Source organism: Rhinatrema bivittatum, chromosome 5 (assembly GCF_901001135.1).
Source record: "Rhinatrema bivittatum chromosome 5, aRhiBiv1.1, whole genome shotgun sequence".
NCBI lineage: Eukaryota > Metazoa > Chordata > Amphibia > Gymnophiona > Rhinatrematidae > Rhinatrema > Rhinatrema bivittatum.
The window spans coordinates 131,548,210-131,571,273 of record NC_042619.1 but is presented as its reverse complement, the minus strand read 5'-3'; the positions used below and the strand labels follow the sequence as shown (position 1 = coordinate 131,571,273).

At 41.9% G+C, this 23,064-nt stretch overlaps 1 protein-coding gene across 1 annotated transcript in view; it reads left to right on the top strand.

Moving 5' to 3' along the window:
• TNFSF11 (TNF superfamily member 11) overlaps window positions 1–17,203 on the top strand; it is a 73,122-nt gene extending 55,919 nt beyond the window's left edge. The window contains exons 3-5 of the mRNA XM_029602944.1: window positions 5,719–5,764; window positions 6,308–6,400; window positions 14,914–17,203. Coding sequence (XP_029458804.1) covers window positions 5,719–5,764; window positions 6,308–6,400; window positions 14,914–15,347 — 573 coding nt within the window. The 3' untranslated portion in view covers window positions 15,348–17,203. The remainder of the gene's footprint in view (window positions 1–5,718; window positions 5,765–6,307; window positions 6,401–14,913) is intronic.
• The last annotated feature ends 5,861 nt before the right edge of the window (window positions 17,204–23,064 follow it).

The following is a 23,064-nucleotide window of genomic DNA, read 5'->3' as shown; positions in this document are numbered from 1 at the left end:
ATTTTCTATTCAAAGCTGGAGCAGGGGATATTCAGGAGGTTTAACAGAGGTGAACTGGATGTAAATGACTACATAATAATTGAGGAAAATATGAGATGTGACACACAGAAAAAATACTTAATATAGGCATGACAAGGGGCAGCACCCCACGCCAGCTCTTCCTCTCTCCCTCATCTTTTTCTCTCTTCCCCTGTCCTGCCCAATGTCTCTCTCCACATATGAACTCCCTTCTCTCCCCCTCATGCTGATCAGGAGAAGGAGAGGGATGGTGCCTTGGGCCACATCCTCCTCCTCCTCTTCTGCCTGGCCCAACTGCTGCTTTGAACTGTGTGGCTATACAGAGTCCTCGTCAGTTCAAAGCAGCAGTCAAGCCCAAAGCTGCAGTGTGGATTGCAGGTGATGAACAGTTGCTCACCTCCTCTTACTGAATAGCTGCTGCCTGCCGTTACTGGCCCTGGTTCACCCACATCAATTCTGCGGGAAGGGTAAGATTTTGGTAGGGTCATGGCCCCTATGGCCCATCCCATTCAGATATTTATGGGCACAACGTAATCCAACAATGCCTTAGCAAGCTATAGAGTAGGACAAAGTGCTGGTATACCACTAAAAATAAACAGAAACCCTTGTCCCTGTGCTCTAAACTCTATCTTTCTCTCACAACTGTCTTAACTATTTATTTATTTAAAAACTTTTCTATACCGTCGCCAAGTTATGTACCATCGCAACGGTTTACAAACAGGCACAAAATAAGATATGTATAGGTAGGTTATCGTACATTCTAACAGGTGCCAATTTAGTACGGTTACAACTCATTAATAAAATCGATGTTTGAGTAGTGATTGTCGAGTCCAGGTGTAATATTGAATTACTCTTCATAGTTATATTAACATGCATTTTTTAAAACTGTTATGTTGTTCATTCTCAACTGCGCTTCTCTGATTTGGTTTCTCTCTACCTCTCTACCCTCCCGCTTCTTTAGGAAAGGCTTGTTTAAAGAGCCATGTCTTTAAGGTTTTCTTAAAAGATTTGATATCACTCTGTAATCTGATTTCAGTGGACATTGTGTTCCATAGATTGGGCCCTGCCAGTGATAAGGCCCTTTCTCTTACTTGGGTTAGTTTTGCTGATTTTACCGAGGGAACTGTTAGTAGTGCTTTGTTAGCTGAGCGAAGGTTTCTTTGTGGTACATTGACTCGTACGGCTGTGTTTAGCCAATCTGCTTCTTTATCATATATTAGTTTGTGTATGGTGCATAAGGCCTTGTATTTTATCCTGTATTCGATTGGCAACCAATGTAAGTCTGTTAAAGTTTCAGTTATATGGTCCCTCCTTTTTTTCCCCGTCAGTATTCTGGCTGCAGTATTTTGAAGTATTTGGAGTGGTCTTATTGATGTGCTGGGGAGTCCATGTAAGAGTGCATTGCAGTAATCAGTGCTGGAAAAAACAAGTGTTTGGAAAACTGTTCTGAAGTGGGCAGGTGTGAGTAATGGTTTCAATCTTTTTAGGATCATGAGTTTTGCGTATCCTTCCCTTACCTTTAAGGATATGTGTTGCTTTAGATTGATTTCTGAATCCATTATTACTCCCAGATTTCTTACTTTTTCAGCTAGTTCTATTTTCTGGTTATTTCTTAGAGTTATTGGGGTTTTAATAATTTCAGTATGTTTTCTTTCAAGGTGTAGGAATTCAGTTTTGTCAATGTTAATAACCAGTTCCATTTGGGTTAGTAGTTTTATTATGTCTAGGTATATGTTTGATAGCCCTAGTGTTTTTTCAATTGTGTCATCTATTGGTAGAATTAACTGAATGTCGTCTGCGTAGATGTGGTGTATTATTCCTAGGCCTGCCAGCAGATGGCATAGGGGCAGCATATATACAAAGGGACAGCATTCACTGAACATGAGGCACAAACCTTTCCCTTAAACACAACTTGCAGTCCTCCATATTTGCATTGCTGGCTCTCAGTATCTCTCAATTCCCTTCCACACATAATCTACAAAACAGCCATCACTCATATTAGCTGGCATAGTGCCTTCAAGGGTAGGATGCTGTGCAGGCCACCTGCTATGAATAGGAGACAACTTGCTAAAACACTGTGGGGTAGATTTTAAAAGAAGCGCGATCAGCCTACTTTTGCTTGCGCATCAGACTCAAGCAAAAGTACGCTGGATTTTAGTAGATACGCGCGGAGCCGCGCGTATCCACTAAAATCCCTGGATCGGCGCGCGCAAGGCTATTGATTTTGTATAGCCGGCGCGCGCCGAGCCGCGCTGCCTAACCCGTTCCCTCCAAGGCCGCTCCGAAATCGGAGCGGCCTCGGAGGGAACTTTCCTTTGCCCTCCCCTCACCTTCCCCTCCCTTCCCCTACCTAACCCACCCGCCCGGCCCTGTCTAAACCCCCCCCTTACCTTTGTCGGGGGATTTACGCCTCCCGGAGGGAGACGTAAATCCCCGCGCGCCAGCGGGCCTCCTGCGCGCCGGGCCGCGACCTGGGGGCGGGTACGGAGGGCGCGGCCACGCCCCCGGACCGCCCCGGGCCGTAGCCACGCCTCCGTACCCGCCCCCAAAACGCTCCCGACACGCCCCCGAAACGCCGCGACGACCGGGCCCGCCCCCCGACACGCCCCCCTCCGAAAACCCCGGGACGTACGCGAGTCCCGGGGTCTGCGCGCGCCGGTAGGCCTATGTAAAATAGGCTTACCGGCACGCAGGGCCCTGCTCGCGTAAATCCGGGCGGATTTACGCGAGCAGGGCTCTTAAAATCCGCCCCTGTTTGTAAGGTTGAGTCTTGTAGTATTTTCAAAGGTTTTCCATGCTTCTCTAAATGGTTTTCATGGAGGCAATTTTCAGTGGTCCATGTTGCTGCAAAGAGCACAAGTACTTTTGCACTTACAGACCCTGTACCAGCATCATTTCTCTTTGAAAATTGCCTACCAGGCGTGTTGGTAAAAAGTACCCATGCATTTTACACTTGTTTTCATGGGTGGCAGAACAGGGGAAAGAAAATGCACATAGATTTGAAAATTCAGTTCTGCATTTGGTTTCCTTCCTCGACCTAACCATGCTCCCAGAAAAATCTCTTGCATCCTTTTATCCTGTGGGTAGGGAGGACCATTTGCACCCAAGGGAATCTGTATTTCATTATGGCAGAATCCCTTTGAAATGTTTTCCTTTGCACAGCTACAGATAATTTCCCATATTAATGTGTAACATTCAGTGGTTTTTAATATGGTTCATTTGCTCTTCATGTCTTGCACAGTCAGGGTGTAAAATATATCCTGTATATATTCAATATGCTCACTACTGACACTTATCTAATTGAGTTACAGCTATTAGATCTTTAATGGGAAATAATCATGGAGACAACCATGCAGTTCCACAACTAATGGACACTGGTAGAAGCCAAAGAGTGACTGTTACCACTTCCTCTTCTTGTTTGTTCTTTCCACCCTCCTGCTTAAAATTGCCAGAGAGCACATAATACCTTCCAGCAGTACCTAGGTAGCATAAATGGATTTGGGTCCTTTAAGGACTGGTAAGGCACACTCTAATAGTGGAGCTGGACACATTATAAATATGCAGGCATCGTGTGCTTATGTTTATTGCCTGAGGTAGGTTAACTGCTAGGGCCAGCAGCTCAATGACCCCCCCCCCCCCCCCTCCCCAGCAACTGCAGCCCTACTCTGGCCTTCTTTCAGTTGTTCCTCCGGGACCAGTACTGGGAGAAGAAGGACTTTACGGTACCCCTGGTAGGTCATCCAGCGATCTCCGGTACGTCAGTAGTATCTCTCTGCATGACAAGGGTAGAGTCCACACACATTGTTGATTGGTCCAATGTGTGCTGCTTGAGTGAGCCAGAGTCTTTTCTGCAATCTAATACTTTGCTGTATACTTGGTGGACTCAGTCCATTAGTGAGTGTCGTCTTATTTTTGGATGTTTTTCAGATTGACCTGAACTCCATGATATGGTTACTCCTGATCCAGCATTCTGCCTCCAACCTGTTGGGAGGTGGAAATGGAAGAGGCAAGGGTGACCTACTGGCTAATGGAGGGCCCTCAAAAGTACGATGGCCTAGCAGACCAACTGTAGCTGTTGGAGGAGATCCACTCTCTATTTCCCCTACATGAATGTCATTGTCTTTCATGTGTCTACAATTTTTTTTATGTGATGTCTATCTCTTTCTGACATGCTCATGTGGCTCCTACTGTGTTTTCTTGTTTGTGCATATCATTTAGTCCAACTTTTATACTATATCTGCTTCCTCCCTGTATTCCTCTCTGTTGTGCCTGTGGATGCGATGGTGTTTCCTTTTTTGCGCTCTTTGCATGGGCTTGTGTTGCCTGAATTGGAAAGGCACATGCTATTTGTCTTCTCTAAGCAGTGACTATCAGGTTGTTTCTCTCTGTTTCCTTTGGTTATGTCTGCTTTCTTCTGTGCATTCTGCCTTTGCATTCTTTGTTCATACTTTTCAGTGTAACCGATCACCATTGCATCTGAGTTTCTTCCCCCTTCTTTTCTGTTCCCAATAGATGCATGCATTCACTCCTGGGCGTTTGTTCTGGAGAGGGGAAAATGTCCCCAGCTGGAGGTGTAGTTGTAGGTGCTGCCGCCTTCCCTGCTCTGTACTTGCAGCTTATCGATTTGTCTGCTATGCATCCTGAGCGACCATCCTTTTTTCTGTTTTTTTTTTTTTTGCCAGATGTGCCACTTCCGGGAGCAGTGGGAGGAAAAGATATCGCCAGAAGTGGAAGTAGGAACTTGCATGAGCCTCAAAAAGGCCATCACCCTGGATCCCACTCTGCCCCTGCGGAGGGAGGTCAAAAATCTTAAAAGTTCTTCTCTTCTTAACAAACATTGTGTTTTTATTTGAACTTTTGGTGTCCTTTGTAGTTCTTTGGAAGATTTATCAGTGTGCCTCTTAATGTTGGGTGTGAGAGCCTGTGTACAGTGCAGATTCCAATAGCATATACTTGTGAAAGTGATTGTGAGAAAGAGAGATGAAATTATGAATTGGGGGACACATCTGGATAGAATATGGTGATTGCGCAATAAGTCGCACTGTCAATGTTGCTTTTCAAGAGGCAAAGCCATCTTATGCCATGGTGAGCATGCCAAAATAGGACTTCGACAGAAAAGTTTTCCTGCGTCTTTTTTTTTTTGGCTTTTATTTCTCTGGAATGGTAGAGAGTAAAAATAAAAGGTATGGCAGAACTGGATCTCATGCTTTTTCATGGGATCAAAAAACAAAAAAATTGCTTTCTCCCATAGGGTGCAATGGGAGGCCACCTGGATTTTATCCTGCCCTGAGCAAAAGTACATTTATTTGGGGTAGAGACCTTGGGGAGATGAATAACCCTTGCATTTCCAGGTCATAGGTAAGAATGGAAACAGAGCAAATCCAGATAATAGTGAACATAACGTCTCCATGTCCTGCTCACAGCAAATATTTTTTTCAGGCCCTTATGAATATCTTTTGGAGAGTTTTAAAACTGCCTGAGTAGCAGGCTAATATCCTTGTTAAGGATAACTGATATTTGGCAAGAGCTGCTGTTTGGCTACTATTTGCCGAGTGGGGTAGACCAGGGTGAATTGACTTTTTTTTTTTTAGCGAAAGTTGAAAATGTGAACACATTTTTATTTCTTCATACTGTGATGTTAACATATTGTAAACAAACCTTTTAATGTGTTTTTGTGTGTGTGTTTTTCTTTCATTTTAGGAAATACAGCATATCCTTAAAGGAAAACAGCCGAGTTCAGAAAGAGGTAAGTGGTGGTTGATCAGTGGAAGCAATTAAAACTGTATTCTCTGTAAATATTTTCACTATACCCACTTACTGACTATATAATATGTACTATTTTTAACACTGTATAACACAATGGATAATATATTATAGTTGGCCTTCATTTAAATTTGTGGCACATTTAAAACTAATCGGAGAAAGTTCTTCTTCACTCAACGCACATTTAAACTCTGGAATTTGTTGCCAGAGGATGTGGTTAGTGCAGTTAGTGTAGCTGGGTTTAAAAAAGGATTGAATAAGTTCTTGGAGGAGAAGTCCATTACCTGCTATTAATTAAATTGACAGCCACTGCTATTACTAGCAACAATAACATGGAATAGACTTAGTTTTTGGGTACTTGCCAGGTTCTTATGGCCTGGATTGGCCACTGTTGGAAACAGGATGCTGGGCTTGATGGACCCTTGGTCTGACCCAGTATGGCATGTTCTTATGTGCAACTAAATACAAGTTCCTTCAATGGAATACAACCTGAGCAATTCCCCCCCATCTCTTCTTTCATCTTCAGCTGTCATGGAAGAAATTCAGATAACCAAGGAAAGCAGACAGGAGAAATGGCCTATTGCTCATCTCACTATCAATCTCTCTAATCACACTTGGGGTAAGTTTGACTCAAACCTAACCCAGCATATTCTTTAGAAATATTTTTTATGGACCTGACTATCAAAAACATTGACTAGTAGTTCTCAGAGTTTTGTCTTCCCACCAAATTTGAAAGAATGAATAGGATATCCTTTCCAAAAAAAATAAACTTGATGGTCTTTATGTTTTGGCTAGGGTTTTTTTTTTTTATAGCTGACCACCCAGAAGTACAGATAGACTGTAGATCATGCATTTTCTGTACTTCTATAACTATAATTTTTAGCTGGTGGAATAATCAGTTAGTTGTGCTGAGGTTTATTGTACGAAATTATTTTAACCAAACTATATGATTCCTTTGGCATTCATTTGACTAGTGACTTGAAATAATGAAATTTAATCATATAATATTTTCATGCTAAATAAAGCATTGTTTCTTAAACAAATATGGCTTAGGATGGTTAAAAATGCTTCTGTTTGCCTATGCACTCGATATCTCACAGCTGTCATTGTAGAGTAGCAGATTACTGTTCTTATCTGATTTCTTCTCATTGTGAAATTTTTTCTGCATTATGAAACTTTTGTGCTTTCAGATAATGTTCTGTTTATTTAAAATCTTATATTCTCTGTTAGTGTGTAGGCAAGAATGTATGAAAGACATAGTAGAAAATTGACTGACTACTGCATTGGTGGAAGGCAGAGGATATGTTGAAATAAATAATAAATGGTAAAATATTTACCATTGGGGAGGGACATTTTCAAAGGCACTTCTGTGGGTCAAACAGTGCTTTACCCATAAAAACGATCATTCTGAAAATTGTCCCCTGATATGCATGTATGTACCCTGTATGTGTGTAATTTTACACAGGGCCTGATTCACCATTCACCAAGGCATTTTCCCATAGACACAGAATGGGAGAAATGCCTTAGTGAATCAGGCCTATAGTGGAGAGGCATTCTGAGACTAGAATTGGGTGAGATTTGGATTTTCCTGCTTACATTTTCTCAGAAAGACTCCCCACACAAATTACCAGGTATAACTTATGCTCGAAGGTTTGCTGGGATAAGTTTGAAAGTAAATTTATGCATATAATTTTGCATTGAAAATTGGTGTAATTTACATGGGCTGTTCCAAAACTACTTCCCTAGTGTTTTATCTCCCAGCAGACGTTTGTAGTACAACATGATGTTTTCCAACAAAGCCTGCTCACTCCTTAAGTTACATGGGTGTGCATCAATAAAACTGTTTAGTTTTAGTTTCAATTTGCTGCTTCTCCTTTTTTTTTTTTTTTTTTTTGTTTCATAAGGTTTTTTCAATTTTTTTCATTTAGTGCTCACTATTTAGATTTAGTGTGCACTATTGATAGGGATGGTAACTTTCAAACTGACACACATGCACAAATGTACGCACGTTTGCTGCATTTATACACGCATATTATAAAATTAGCTACCCACGTGCATGATTTTATATGGACATGCGCATGTGCCCGCGAATCCCATCTCAAGCGCGTAAGGGGTGGATTTTAATAGGTACGCACAGGTATGCAATAGGCCTATTTCCCAGTTCCTCCTAGTTCACCCCAGTAAAGGAGTGGACTTCCTAAACCCCCTACCTAACTTGCCTCCCTTTTACCCTACTAGCCCCAACCCCTAAAACCCCGCTGACTAAACTTTTTTTTTTTTTTTTAAACTATATTACATGCTGTTCATAGTAGAAGCAAGTTACATGGTTATGGGATCCTGGCATGTGCTAGTGCGCGTAACTGATTCATAGGTGCAGTCCTAGTCCATCCAGACCCCACCCCTTTTTCGCCAAACCTTTTTTATCCACGTACCAGGAGATATGCGCGTAACTGCGAGCCTCTTAAAATCCGCACATCTCAGTCATGCGCTTATGTCCTGGCTTTGCCTTGCCAAGGGCTTTTAAAATTCGCCCTTTAGTGCATATGAATTGAGTTGGTGTGCACCATTTGTCTTTGTAATAATGCACACTAACTCAACTAGTGCGCACTAAATCAAAATAGTGCATCCTAAATGAAAAAATTTAAAAAACAAATTTCATGAATTTTTATCGTTTCAGTTTTCAAATGACAAAGGCAATATCATTCAAGTGACAACTCATCCCTAATAAGTTATAGATCTCTTCAGTGACAACAAATACTGGGAAAATAATGATTTTTATTTCTTGGAATCTTGTATTTTGTTCTGATCATGGTTTGTGGAGTTCCCAATTACTTCCCAAACTTTCATAGCAACTGTCCTCTCCTCTCCTTCTAGCTTCATTCCAGAATTCCATTAGTTTTGTTTTCTGAATTTCCATTTGAAGAGGGTCATGATGTAAGTGAGGTAATGGAAGATGGAGTAATGCATTTCCAGATGATTCTGTAGCTATATATCTTCTGTTATGGAGATAAAAATCCAGATCAGTGAGAGGAGGATCTACTTTAGATCTGGTTCTCAGTGGAATCTAGGACCTGGTACAATGGGTAACAATGGTGGAGCCACTTGGCAATGGTGATTATAACACAGTCAAATCTAATATAATTACAGGAAGAAAATTAACTTTAGAAAGGAAGACAATGACAAAATGAAGGAAGGAAGGAAGAAGGAAATTAAAAGGATCAGTTGTGAGAAATAAGTCTGCAAGAAACATGGAGATTATTTAAAAACAGGATCTTGGAAGCCCAGATAAAATGTAATAAATACGTTAAATAAAATGTGGAAAGAAGAACAAATGATTGCCAGCATGGCTAAATGGTGCTGTGTAAGGGCTTTTGGAGCCAAAAAGGTACCCTTTAAAAAATAGATTCCAAGTCCTAATGAAGAAAATAGGAAAAAAATATAGGCACTGGCAAATTAGATATAAAACAGTAACTACTAACATAGAGGACAATAATCAGACATTTGTGGAATAAAAATAGTATTTTACTCACAGAAATGGGCTCTGGTTATTACCTGCCCTATATGAGGGTAAAAATATATGCAGTTTTCAGCTACATACTTTTATATCCTTACTGCAACCAATATTTAAAGGATTCATTACTGATGTTAAAAAGGGAGTAAAGAGTAAGGTGATTAAATCTGCAGATGGCACAGCATTATTTAAAGTAGTTAAAACATGAGCTGACATGAGATATGGGAATGGGCTCATCTAATTTTCAGATTAAATTTCATGTAGATAAGTGCAAAGTGATGCACATAAGGAAAAATATTCCTACTAAACGTGTGTGCAGTGCACAATATTAAGTTTCACATTAGGAGATATCAATCAGGGGAAAAAAACCTCAAGAATCTCTGTGGACAATATATTGAAATCCTTAGCTCATGGTGCACTTGTGATCAAAAAAGCCATTAGAATGTTAGGAATTCAGAAAGGAATAGAGAATATCCCCATATATTGTATGCAATTTTTTTTACCTCATCTCAAAATAGATATAGCAACAATAGAAAAGATATTTATAAGGGCAGTGAAAATAAGAAAGGGATGGAATGACTCATGAAGAAAGGCTTGACAGGTTACAGCTCTTCAGCTTGGAAAAGAGATGACAGAGGGCTACAAGATACTAGGGATGTGCATTGATTTTTTTGTGTGTGTCATTTTTGGGTCATTATCTGTTTGATTTTGTTTTTAAAATGATTTGGGGGTGTTTATTTCGTGTTTCCCCTAATTTCGGACTTAGGGTGCACTAACGGGATGTTAGGGCGCACTAACTGAAAATGTTGCCACTCAGTTAAAGTGTCAATTTGGGAGGGATTTGTTAGCTAGAGGTATGGTTCTGCATTCCATTGTCTGCCTCCTTAGTTACCAGTACTTGTTTGTGTTGCTATGATTGCAAGGTGGTGTTTGTGGGGGTAACAAGTGTAAACAAACAAGTGATGTAATTTTATAGCATCAAGTTCTAGTCAGCAAAAGCATGTAATGCAAATGCATATTTAGAATTCACCAATCCTTTTGTATTTTAGGAAAGGGGCCCTGGCATTTTGGGATATGCATACTTTGAATTCCTCTGGTGTGAGTCTATTTGTTTGGGTGGGGGGAGGGAGGGTGACTGGTGAGAGGGGAAGTGACTTGGGTGAATGTATGGGGTGACAGGTAGGAGAAAGACTGGTTGGGGTGGTGACTGGAGAGAGAGAGGCAGCCTGGTGTATGTGTGGGGTAACCTGTCACCCCATACAGTTACCCCAGTCACCCCCCCAACACACACACATATATCAGGCTGCCTCTCTTTCCCACATGTCACCCCATACACAACAGGCTGTCTCTCTGTCACCTGTCACCCCCATACAGTCTTCCCAGTTACTCCCCCTCTTGCTAGTCACCCCCCATACCAAGCTGAATCTCTCAACAGTCACCATCTCAGCCAGTTTCTCTCTCCCACCCATCACCCCAAACAGTCATCCCAGTCACTCCCCCTCACCAGTCACACCTCACATACCAGGCTGTCTCTCTCTTACCAGTCACCACCCCAACCAGTCTCTCTCCAATCTGTCACCCCATACAGTTACACCATTCACCCCCTCTCACCACTCCAGTCTCTCTCCCACCTATTACCCCATATAGCCAACCCAGTTACTCCCCCTCTCATCAGTTACCACCACACACACCAGGCTGCCACTCTCTCACCAGTCACCACCCCAAGCAGACTCTCTCCCACCCACCACCCCATACATTCACCCCAGTCACTTTCCCTCTCACCAGTTACCACCCCCACACAAACACACAGACAGACACCAGGGGAATTAAAAGTATGCATGTACCAAAATTCTAGTGCCCCTTTTCTAAAATACAAAGGTATTGGCAAATGAAAAATACGCATTTGCATTACATGCTTTTGCATTTGCTGACTAGAAACTTGATGGTATTAAATATTTATTATATCAGTTGTTTACGTTTGTTACCAGGCACTGGCCATTAGAGATGTGAATCGTGTCCTCGATCGTCTTAACGATCGATTTCGGCTGGGAGGGGGAGGGAATCGTATTGTTGCCATTTGGGTGTGTAAACTATCGTGAAAAATCGTTAAAATCGTGAGCTGGCACACTAAACCCCCCTAAAACCCACCCCGACCCTTTAAATTAAATCCCCCACCCTCCCGAACCCCCCCCCCCAATGCTTTAAATTACCTGGGGATCCGGCGGTGGTCCAGAACGGCGGCGGTCCGGAACGGTCCCCTCAATAGAATCGTGTTGTCTTCAGCCGGCGCCATTTTTCAAAATGGCCGCCGCAAAATGGCGGCGGCCATAGACAAAACGATTCGACGGAGGAGGTTGTTCCGGACTCCCGCTGGACTTTTGGCAAGTCTTGTGGGGGTCAGGAGGCCCCCCCAAGCTGGCCAAAAGTTTCCTGGGAGTCCAGCGGGGTTCCGGGAGCGATTTCTTGCCGCGAATCGTTTTCGTACGGAAAATGGCGCCGGCAGGAGATCGACTGCAGGAGGTCGTTCAGCAGGGGTTCCGGACCGCCGCTGAACGACCTCCTGCACTCGATCTCCTGCCGGCGCCATTTTCCATACGGAAACGATTCGCGGCAAGAAATCGCTCCCGGAACCCCGCTGGACTCCCAGGAAACTTTTGGCCAGCTTGGGGGGGCCTCCTGACCCCCACAAGACTTGCCAAAAGTCCAGCGGGGGTCCGGAACGACCTCCTCCGTCGAATCGTTTTTGTCTATGGCCGCCGCCATTTTGCGGCGGCCATTTTGAAAAATGGCGCCGGCTGAAGACAACACGATTCTATTGAGGGGGCCGTTCCGGACCGCCGCCGTTCTGGACCACCACCGGATCCCCAGGTAATTTAAAGCATGGGGGGGGGGGGGGTTCGGGAGGGTGGGGGATTTAATTTAAAGGGTCGGGGGTGGGTTTTAGGGGGTTTTAGTGTGCCGGTTTTCCTGCCCTCCCCCTTCCCCCGATTTACGATTTTTTAACGATAAATCGGGGGAATTGGTATTGTATCGTGGCCCTAACGATTTTTTGATGATTTAAAATATATCGGACGATATTTTAAATCATCAAAAAACGATTCACATCCCTACTGGCCATCCTCCCACAAATATTACTTGCAACCTTGGCTACACAAACAAGTAACTATGGGAATGCATAACCATAACTCTAGCTAACAAATTGCTCCCTTGACACTTTTTAACTGATTGCTAATATTTTCAGTTAGTGCACACTAAATCCCATAACTATAGTTAGTGCATACTAACATCCGGTTTGTGCACACTAAGGGGGTCATTTTCCAAGGAGTTACCGCAGGAGATAAGTTTGCAAATCACGCTAACAGCTGTTAATGTGATTTGTGAATTTTGTATTCAGGGGCGGAGCATATGTAATGTTGTTGTGTGTGGTGAAACAGCTGCAGTGCTAGCGTGGCCAATAGCTACAACCCTTTCATTTGTGATACATTGTGTACTAGAGGCCAGTAAAGGTTTATTGCAGTTTGAGTGAGTGTGTGAGAGAGAGAGAGAGTCTTGCTATAATGTCTACTCCCTAGACAGGTATTTGTATACCTATGGGAGGCCCACCTAGTAATTCGAGGTGGGGATTAGGTATGAGTGTAGGGGGTTGGGGCCACTTTCACATTCAACATGAGACGTACGAACAGAACAGTGGTCTCTTGTGAAGATTTGATGGCCTTCGGAGTAAGGAAACTCACTCCAAGATGAGATTTGGCCAATGTTCTCTCAACCTAGCTTGTTGTTGCCCAGGTAGAGTGTCCATCAAGCTAGGTTGAGAGAACATTGGCCAAATCTCATCTTGGAGTGAGATTCCTTACTCCGAAGGCCATCAAATCTTCACAAGAGACCACTGTTCTGTTCGTACGTCTCCTGTTGAATGTGAAAGTGGCCCCAACCCCCTACACTCATACCTAATCCCCACCTCGAGTTACTAGGTGGGCCTACCATAGGTATACAAATACCTGTCTAGGGAGTAGACATTATAGCAAGTCTGAAACAGGCTGTCTGGAAATGTCATGAACCACAATAAACCTTTCATGAAACAGCCTGTTTTGTGCAGTGTGATGATTCTTTGGTTGTGTTATTGTGCACCGCGAAGATGTTTGCGCAAATCGCAAAAACATCGCCGCACGCGAAGTTTCCCCGCTGCATGAAAAAAGTCTCATTTGCATGGGAAATGCCCCTTAATGCGATATTGGGAAATGAGACCCTAAGTCCTATTAGTGCACACTAACACGAAATACTAATTTTTATGAAATTTCGTCATTTATTTTTTCATTTTGTGGCGCTTCTGAAAAGAGACGAAATAGACAATTTTGTTGCCATTATCTATTTGTGTAAAATAAATGCGCATCTCTACAGGATACTCCATGAATCTAGCCAAAGGCAGAATAAAAACATTTTAAAAAGTATTTTTTTTTTTTAGTCAGTACACAGTTAAGTAAGAAAATGTGATCGAAGCTTAAGAGTATAGCTGGGTTTTAAAAAGATTATGACATGTTTCTAGAGGACATCTCCATTAACAACTATTAGCCAGGTAGATTTGGGGAATGTCACTTTCAGCTTCTGGGAGCTGGATATGAATAACAGGAAATGGATCTCCCCATTAGGCTCTATGGGATATTTATCCCAGGCAACCCAGATTGGCTATTATCAGACATAAAATGCTGGGCTTGATTGAGCTTTTGCTGTGACCTTGCATTTCTTATGCTCTTAAGGGTTGATTTTAAAAGAAGCACGTGCGGGTCCATGTGCGCACGGTTCCCAGCACGTGCACATGGACGTGCAGATTTTATAACATGCACATGTCACCACGCACGGGTTATAAAATAGAATGTCAATGCACACTCGCATGCCGGATTTTAACATCCGCATGTGTATGTGTGGGTGGCCCGCAACTTGCGCGCAGGAAGAGGAATTTTAAAAAGCAACGCACGATGACGCGAGTAGGGCTTCCCCAGTTCCCTCCCATTCCACTCCAATTAAGGACCAGACTGGGAGGGAACTTCTTTGTACCCCTACCTAACCTTCCTAGTAGATTTTTTTTTTTTTTTGTTAGTTACCTTGCTGCTCCTTTGGAGCAGCAGTAGACTCCAGGCTGCTGACGCGTGCATCCCCGGGACAGCAGCTAATGGTGCTGTCCCAGCCCCCCTGCTCCCATCCCACCCCTTTTTTGAGGCCCAGCACTTCAGCGCATATCGGGAGTTACGAGCGTGGCTGGGCTCTTTGGAAAATGCGTGCGGTGCACACAGGGCTCAGCCACACTCATAACCTCCCGATTCTACACGCGCAGGCTTCTGGAAATTAGGGCTTTATTTTCCAGCACACTCAAATTCAGACTTATGAGGCCAAGGTCCTGTAAAGCAAATTATACATTTTAACTGCTTTGTTTTGAAAGTTAACCAAAAAGTAATATTTGTGCTTTAAATAGTGCCTTTAGTGTACAGGATGGTTTGTATGGCTACAAATGAAGCAAGTTCGATATGCATTAACTAGGAGACTTTTTTTTTTCTTTTAAGTATAGTGTTTTTCTATGTAGTGTGTTGTGACTATTTTGTGTTTCATTTTTTTGAACATTTTTTAAGGTACACAACAAAAAGTTGACCTTCTGTCCTGGAACTATAAAGAAGGCTGGGCAAACATATCAAATATGACATACAACCATGGAAAACTGAAAGTCAATCAGGATGGATTTTACTACGTCTATGCAAATATCTGCTTTCGACATCATGAGTCTCTAGGAAATGATGATCTGAGAGACAAAGTCCTTCAGCTGATGGTTTATGTATGTAAATCAAATGTTAAAAAAAGGAGCTCTGAAACCCTGATGAAAGGAGGTGGGACCAAGGTCTGGTCCAGAAATTCACCATACTATTTTTATTCAGTATACCAAGGAGGGATCTTTAAGTTAATGGCTGATGATGAAATATTTATCCAGGCATCAAATCCATCATTACTGGACCCAAGTCAGCAGGCAACTTACTTTGGGGCTTTTAAAATACGTGGTCTAGATCCATGATTCTTTGAAATGTTTCCTCTATGATTTTACAAGGGTAACATCAAGGCAGGAAAGACAGTTATGTTACTTAAAGTAACTATTTCAGAGACTACTAAATGAGTACATTCTTTGACATGCATTTTCTAAATGTAAAGGTTGTATTGTAAAAAAAAGGTATATAGTTTTCAATCACTTGAATTAAAACTAGTTTATTAAAGCAGCTGTATAATGTAGTTGAAAAATTTGGGGGCTTCTGTTAAACTTTGGTACAGTGGGTTTAACGTTACTTAGCACAGAATACTTTTTGATAAACATCGATAATATCTGAAATAATATATGGTGCACACTGTTCCTTTTGCTGCTCTGTGACCCATAGTAGTCCCCTTCCATTCAAGAGGTACTCCTCAGCTGGAACCTGCTGTGTATCGAAGAACAGTTATAAAAAGAAAAATGACGCCAGATACTATTTTTGTTTAAATTGTTTAAGATGATTAAAAAAAAAAGCAGAATTCAAAATGTTCCTCCTCTTCCAAAAAAAGTCAGCTATATTAAACCGCTGCTTTCGCTAACATGTACTTATGATGTTCAGGCATAACAGAGTACTGCATTAAGATTAAATGCCTACTTTTGTGGGTTCTGATCTGCTGGCCAGCATCAGGACCCAGTGCAGTATGTCAGGCTTGGTTATATTCACTGAAACTGGATATTTTTGTGTGAGATGTTGGTTTTTGTTCTGCATAATGGGCATGTTTGTCAAGAAGATGCGTGGGGAAAAAAAATGTATCATCGGCATGCATGACATTATCAATGTTTGATTTAAAGCTAACATGCGTGTGTGCAAGAATAATCAGCACTAACTTATTTGTAAATGATTTTGGCAGTCACTATAAAGAGTGCGGGTCTCAGGTTTGCCATGGCTGGCCTCAGGAAGACCCCAGACCCCATGCAGGGAAATGGATCTGCCTTCTTTCATTTAGGCGTGGTAGAATCTGGGATCAGTCGTCCTTTTTAGTGGATGCTGCCATATGTTTGCTGTTAATAGACATGGATAACCTGGCACACCTTTAGGGTATCCCACAAAAATATCTTAATCTGATACCTGATACCAGAATGACAAGTATCTGCCATTATAAAAGACTGAGTTTTAATAAAGCAAATACATATGTTTTAGTCTTAGTGAAAAATAAGTACATATCTGAAATAGTGGTATGTTTTGATATCTTATGCCTGAAACTGCAATTTTTTTAAAGAGGCAAAAATATGTATTTTGTATATCAAAAGTTACAATTTGGATATAATGTTTTGTGCTAAATGTAAATTATACTTGTGATGTACTATTTGATGCTAAGTATTTAAAATTTGACTTGCTGTTTGTATATTTTATGTTTCATACTGTTTTTTTTATTGTACAGACATATTTAACTGGTGCACTTTTATAATCCCAATGGGGAGACTTGCAGCTAAAAAGATTGTTTGCTACCAAATGTAATATATTTCTTTCTTATTCTTTTTAACTTAATAGATTCCTGTTAAACTTGTCAGTATTATGCCAAAAAATGAATGTCATTGCTAACCATTTCAAGAGTAGCAATCATCGGATTCCTTTTAAATTTGCCAGATAGCTGAACTTTCAAAGTTAGAGTACTGAACGGGCTAGATAGTTTTCTAGAGTACTTCTGTAATTAAGAATTGCATATTCATTTTCTAGGCTGCAGTAATTTTTTTATAAAATACAAAATGCTAAAATTTTTATGTACAAAATAAATCATGCAACCTTTCGCCAAAGTGACTTATTGGAATTTTCTAGAATGTTTTTATACTTTGCAATTCACCTTTCCTTTGAATGTTACTATTTTTGGTTACAAAATAAATTTCTAAACAGACTTGTGATTTAGTTGTTTTACTCTTTTTTTATTGGCTTCAGTTTCTGTGGCTTTGCAAAAGGCTATACTAAAGGTATATTCTCTAGAACAGCGGTTCTCAGCAGGTGTGTTGTGGCACACCAGTGTGTTGCCAAGCACACGCAGGTGTGTCACTACATTTCCCAATCCACCCCTGGCCCGGCGGTTCCCCCTGCCCCAGCGATATGCAACCTCTTCCTCTGCCCAGGCTTGAAATGCTGATAGCCCAGGCAGAATGCAGCAGAAGAGCTGGAAGAAGCACTCAGTCAGTGGCATTAGCAGCTTGGTCTCTTCTTCCCACCCGCAACCTGGAAGAGGAAGTGGTGTGCCGTGGCAACATGTGTGGGACGAAGAGAGACCATGCTAAGTTACAAGTGCATGCAGCATCAGCCTGAAGGAGAAGAACAGCACAGCCTGGAGCAAAAAGAGGAGCAACATCAGCCCCCACGGCCGATGGGTTTCCTTTCTCAAGACTGCAATGACTGTAAGAGGAGAAGGATGCTACTACCACAGCTGTTTTACAGCTATTTTTTGGTGTGGGGGAGGGGAGTGAGTAAGCATGTGTGTTTGAGACCCTGTATGGGTGTGAGAGACATAAAATGTGTAACTGTGTTGATTGACAGCATGTGTGTGTGTGAATGAGAGCCTGTGTGACTGAGATCCTTTGTGTGTGAGAGAGACAGCATGTATGTGTGCAACTGACTGAGATCCTTTGTGTGTGAGAGAGACAGCATGTATGTGTGTGATTGAGATCCTGTATGTGTGAGAGAGAGAGAGGAGAAAGTTGAACGCAAACCCCTCCTCCTCTCCTCTCCTCTCCCCTCCTCCTGCTAATTCACAACCATCTCAGGGCACCTGGAAAGCCAACATTCCCAGGTATGGAGAGAAGACAATTTTTTTTATCATTATTTTTAATTATTGGGTCTTTGTGTCTTCTGTTTTAAAATATTTTATTATGTCTAGAAATTTGAGTTTTAGTAATTGGATATTCCATTCATCACCTTTTTTTTAAATAATCTGCTCTTATTATTTGTATGGTTTTACTGCTATTGATTTTTATATTTCTTTATTTGTTTTGACAACTGGTGATGTTTCTCTTTTTCCATGCTGCACTGCATTCTTAGTTTCTGGCTTCCGGTGGTTTCCAGTTCAGGTTTTGTCTGCATGTTCCTATTTATGCTTTATGGTCTCTTTATTCTTTGTTAGGTGAGGGTCTGTACGTCTGACTGAGGTGATGTATTCTCCTGGAATGTAGTTTCTGTGTAGGCTCTATAGCAGCCTGGTTTATTCTGTTTTCCTAATAGGAGGAGTATTGGTGTTTTAAGGCCTGCTGTATTATCTTCAGTGTTGCCTTTTCTTAGGTAAGTGGTTAACTGTTTGAGTACTGGAAATTGGTGCTGTTCTGGAATGGAAGGTTGTACTATTTATGTAATTTTTGTTCAGAAAGAGTACTTGTCTTTCCCTTGTGTCATTCTTAACAGTAAAAGTAATACTGGGCCTTTTTTTTTTTACATTTCTGCCATGGATTGCAATGAACAGTAAGGATGTGCATTCGTTTTCGATGAAATAGACAATGGCAACAACATTTTCTATTTTGTCTTGTTTCAGAAGTGCCCCGAAACGAAAAAAAAAAAAGATAATTTCAGAAAAATTAGTATTTTTGTTAGTGCGCGTTAACGGGACTTAGTGCGCACTAAGTCCGAAATTAGGGAAATACAAAAATAACACCCCCAAACCATTTAAATAAAATAAATTAAGCATACAAATACCCGAAATGAAAACGACACAAAAAAAAAATCAGTGCACATGAGCACTAATGAGCAGTGTGTCACATGAAAGCGTGGTCTCTCAACTGTGTCATGATGGGAAAAAGATTGAGAACCACTACCAGAATAGGGGCTCTCAACCCAGTCCTCAGGACACATCTAGCCAATCAGGTTTTCAGGATATTCACAATGAATATACATGAGATAGATTTGTATATAATGGAGGCAGTTCATACAAATCTTATCTCATGCATATCCATTGTGGATATCCTGAAAACCTGACTGGCTAGGTATGTCCCAAAGACAGGGATGAGAACCCCTGTTCTAGAAAGGGATATTCATTGTAGATATCCTGAAAACCAGACCTGTTTCTGGCACTCAAGGATGGGAGTTGCCTACCTCTGTTCTATGGGGTTGATTCACCCAAAGTCAGGACTCAGAAATATTTCCAGTAGAAATTTAATTGCCAACTTTGGTGAACAAAAATATGTTGGAAAAACGTGACTCAGAGCCCTGTGTATTAGAGATGTGCTTCGTTTTTTTCTACGGGTCGTTTTTCGGTTCGAATACTTCGTGGTATAATTCGGGTCTTCTCGTTTCGTTTTCGGGTCGTTTGCCCGAAAACGAAACGAGAAACCCGAAACCGGACCGAAAAACGAATCGGTAACGAAGCGAAAAAAAAAAAACCACCCCAAGCATTTAAAAACAATTTTAAGCATTTTCGTACATATATAACAACCCCCCCCATCCCGATCCCTCCCCAAGACTTACGAAGATCCCTGGTGGTCCAGCGGAGTCCCGGCTTCCATTTGCCATGCCCTCCGTGCCCTAGTTCGTGCCAGTGCAAGCCGCGCGCCAAAATGGTGCCGAATAGCCCGAACGACCATGTCACAGGGGCTTTCGGCGCTATTGGTCAGCCCCTGTCACATGGCCATCGGCGCCATCTTGTGCTCCTATCATGTGATAGGAGCTGACCAATGGCGCCGAAAGCCTCTGTGACATAGTATGGGCAAAGGCTATCGGCGCCATTTTGGTTACTGGCAGCCGAAAACGAAATCGCTTTCGGACCCTTGCTGGACCCCCAGGGATTATTGGCAAGCCTTGGGGGGGTCAGGAGCCCCCTCCTGACCCCCCCAAGGCTTGCCAATAATCCCTGGGGGTCCAGCAAGGGTCCGAAAGCGATTTCGTTTTCGGCTGCCAGTAACCAAAATGGCGCCGATAGCCTTTGCCCATACTATGTCACAGAGGCTTTCGGCGCCATTGGTCAGCTCCTGTCACATGATAGGAGCACAAGATGGCGCCGATGGCCATGTGACAGGGGCTGACCAATAGCGCCGAAAGCCCCTGTGACATGGTCGTTCGGGCTATTCGGCACCATTTTGGCACGCGGCTTGCACTGGCACGAACTAGGGCACGGAGGGCATGGCAAATGGAAGCCGGGACTCCGCTGGACCACCAGGGATCTTCGTAAGTCTTGGGGAGGGATCGGGGGGTGGTGTATTATAATTAATTTAAATTTGGGGTGGTTTTTAATTAAAAAAAATAATTTTTGCCCCTCTCCCCAGGCAAACCCGAAAACGAATTTTCCCCCGAATTGCGGGGAAAATTTAGTTTCCGGTTTCGGGGGCTCCGAAATAACGGCGTTTATGTCGTGTTTCGGATACTCCGAAACAGAAACGAATTAGGAAATTTCGTTAAATTTCCTAAATAGGGCGAAAAACGAACCACATCTCTACTGTGTATCTCAGTAAAATTAAATAAACTCCTTTTACAAAGGTTGTTAAAGACTCAGAGTACACAAAAATATAGAAAATCACTGCAGATGGACTGCAAAGCCTATCAATTCGTGATGTAATACCAGTTTACCCAATTTCAGGATTTACTCACATTCTGGTGCCTAAGAATCCTCTGAGCTTATCTAAAGATCCTCTGAACTTTCTCAAATTCTGCTACTGTTTGAAACTCCTCCACTGGGAGACTGTACCCTGTATCCACCAGCCTTTCTGGGATGAAATGTTTCCTTATGTAGCGCTTATCTTTTATGAGCCACATATGGCCCTCTGGTTTAGAACTTCCCTTCCACTGGAAAATGTTTTCTGCCTGTGTATTAATACCTTTGACATATTTGAATATTTCTATCATATTCCCCCTTTCGACAAGGCTTAGGAGTTCATGGATTATATTGCAAGGCTTGGTGTTAGATGCTCTAAGAAATTAAAATGCTTACTTGCACTTCAGTCACTACAGTGATTCATATTATTATGTTTAAAACCTCTTAATCTTACCTAGTCCATAGGAGGAAATGGGGAGAAAGTTTCCCTCACCAGTAAAGAGCAACCTCTGAGCTTGGTGCTACATCATCTGCTTGACTACTTTCAAAGAACCCTAGTGAAAGGTTTGGTCTCTCAGTCACTGGTCAAATTTTATGTACCTTAAATTGGGATTACATAGACAAAGGAGATATTGCTCCTGATTTTGTACTCAACACTATAATTCAGCAAGGCCTGGACTCTTCCCTCCAGTTCTGAAGCCCATAAGAATATGCCATACTGGGTCAGACCAAGGGTCCCATCAAGCCCAGCATCCTGTTTCCAACAGTGGCCAATCCAGGCCATAAGAACCTGGCAAGTACCCAAAATGAAGTCTATTCCATGTTACTGTTGCTAGTAATAGCAGTAGCTATTTTCTAAGTCAACTTAATTAATAGCAAGTAATGGACTTCTCCTCCAAAAACTTATCAATCCTTTTTTAAACACAGCTATACTAACTGCACTAACCACATCCTCTGGCAACAAATTCCAGAGTTTAATTGTGCGTTGAGTGAAAAAGAACTTTCTCCGATTAGTTTTAAATGTGCCACATGCTAACTTCATGGAGTGCCCCCTAGTCTTTCTATTAACTGAAAGAGTAAATAACCGATTCCCATCTACCCATTCTAGACCTCTCATGATTTTAAACACCTCTATCATATCCCCCCCTCAGCTGTCTCTTCTCCAAGCTGAAAAGTCCTAACCTCTTTAGTCTTTAGTCTACCTGCTGCGATTGCCGCTCTGCTTTCTCATCTTGTGATGCTGAGATTGCCCATGCCACTGGATAAATGGTGCTACTGATGTCTACACTACTGCTTCATAAGAGGCCCACCAGCAGGCTAGTCACTGAAGGGACTGCCAAAGGGTCTGCCCCTTTGTGCACCTGTTCATGCATTCCTGCATATACTGGAGTTTGGTATTTGGTTAGCTTATTTACTAAATCTGTTTCACTTTCTTCATCCCATCTCATTGAAATTATAATGGGGAAAGGCAAGCATGCCAACTCTGCTGGTTGTTTGCATTTAAAACACAGAAAAGACACTGTTAGTAGATCTAGTTTAGTCCTTATTACTTGTACTCAAAGCATAAGCATGAATCCTCCTCACTGTGTTAGCCTTATTAATACTTGCTTTAGGCATTCAAAGTGGAACATTATGAGAATATAGTTGATCAGGACTTAGATGTGCGTTATATTACTGAAACCTTTGATGTTATACGGCCCCTGCACTCTGTTTCTCCCTCCCCCTGCAGCTATAAGGCCCATTTTAGCTCTTGACAGAGTAGGAGTGGTGGGGTAGCTATGATCAATAGTTATACCTTAGTTATAAGTTGTGCCCTTTTCACCAATTGCAGGCTCTGAATATTTATTTATTTATTTATTTATTTATTTATTTATTTAAAATTTTTATATACCGACATTCATCCAGGATATCACATCGGTTTACAGTGTAACACAAACAAACGCCAGGCATGGCGCTTTATATTGAACAAATAAAACAAGTTAAAAATTGAATAAATGAGGGTGTGAATAACAAGGGGAAATTTGCATTAAATAATCAACGAGGTTTGTAAATATATACATATGTACAGAAGGATATATGATAGTGGCACTGAGAACCCCAGTAAGGGTAAGGTTTTAGTAGTTTATTGTCCCTCATAAAATGAAAAATCTTCTCTGGAGACCTTGTTGCAAGTACTTTTTGATGTAAGTATGGGTTTCCCAAATCTGCTAATTTTAGGGGATTTTCATATCTTCATCACT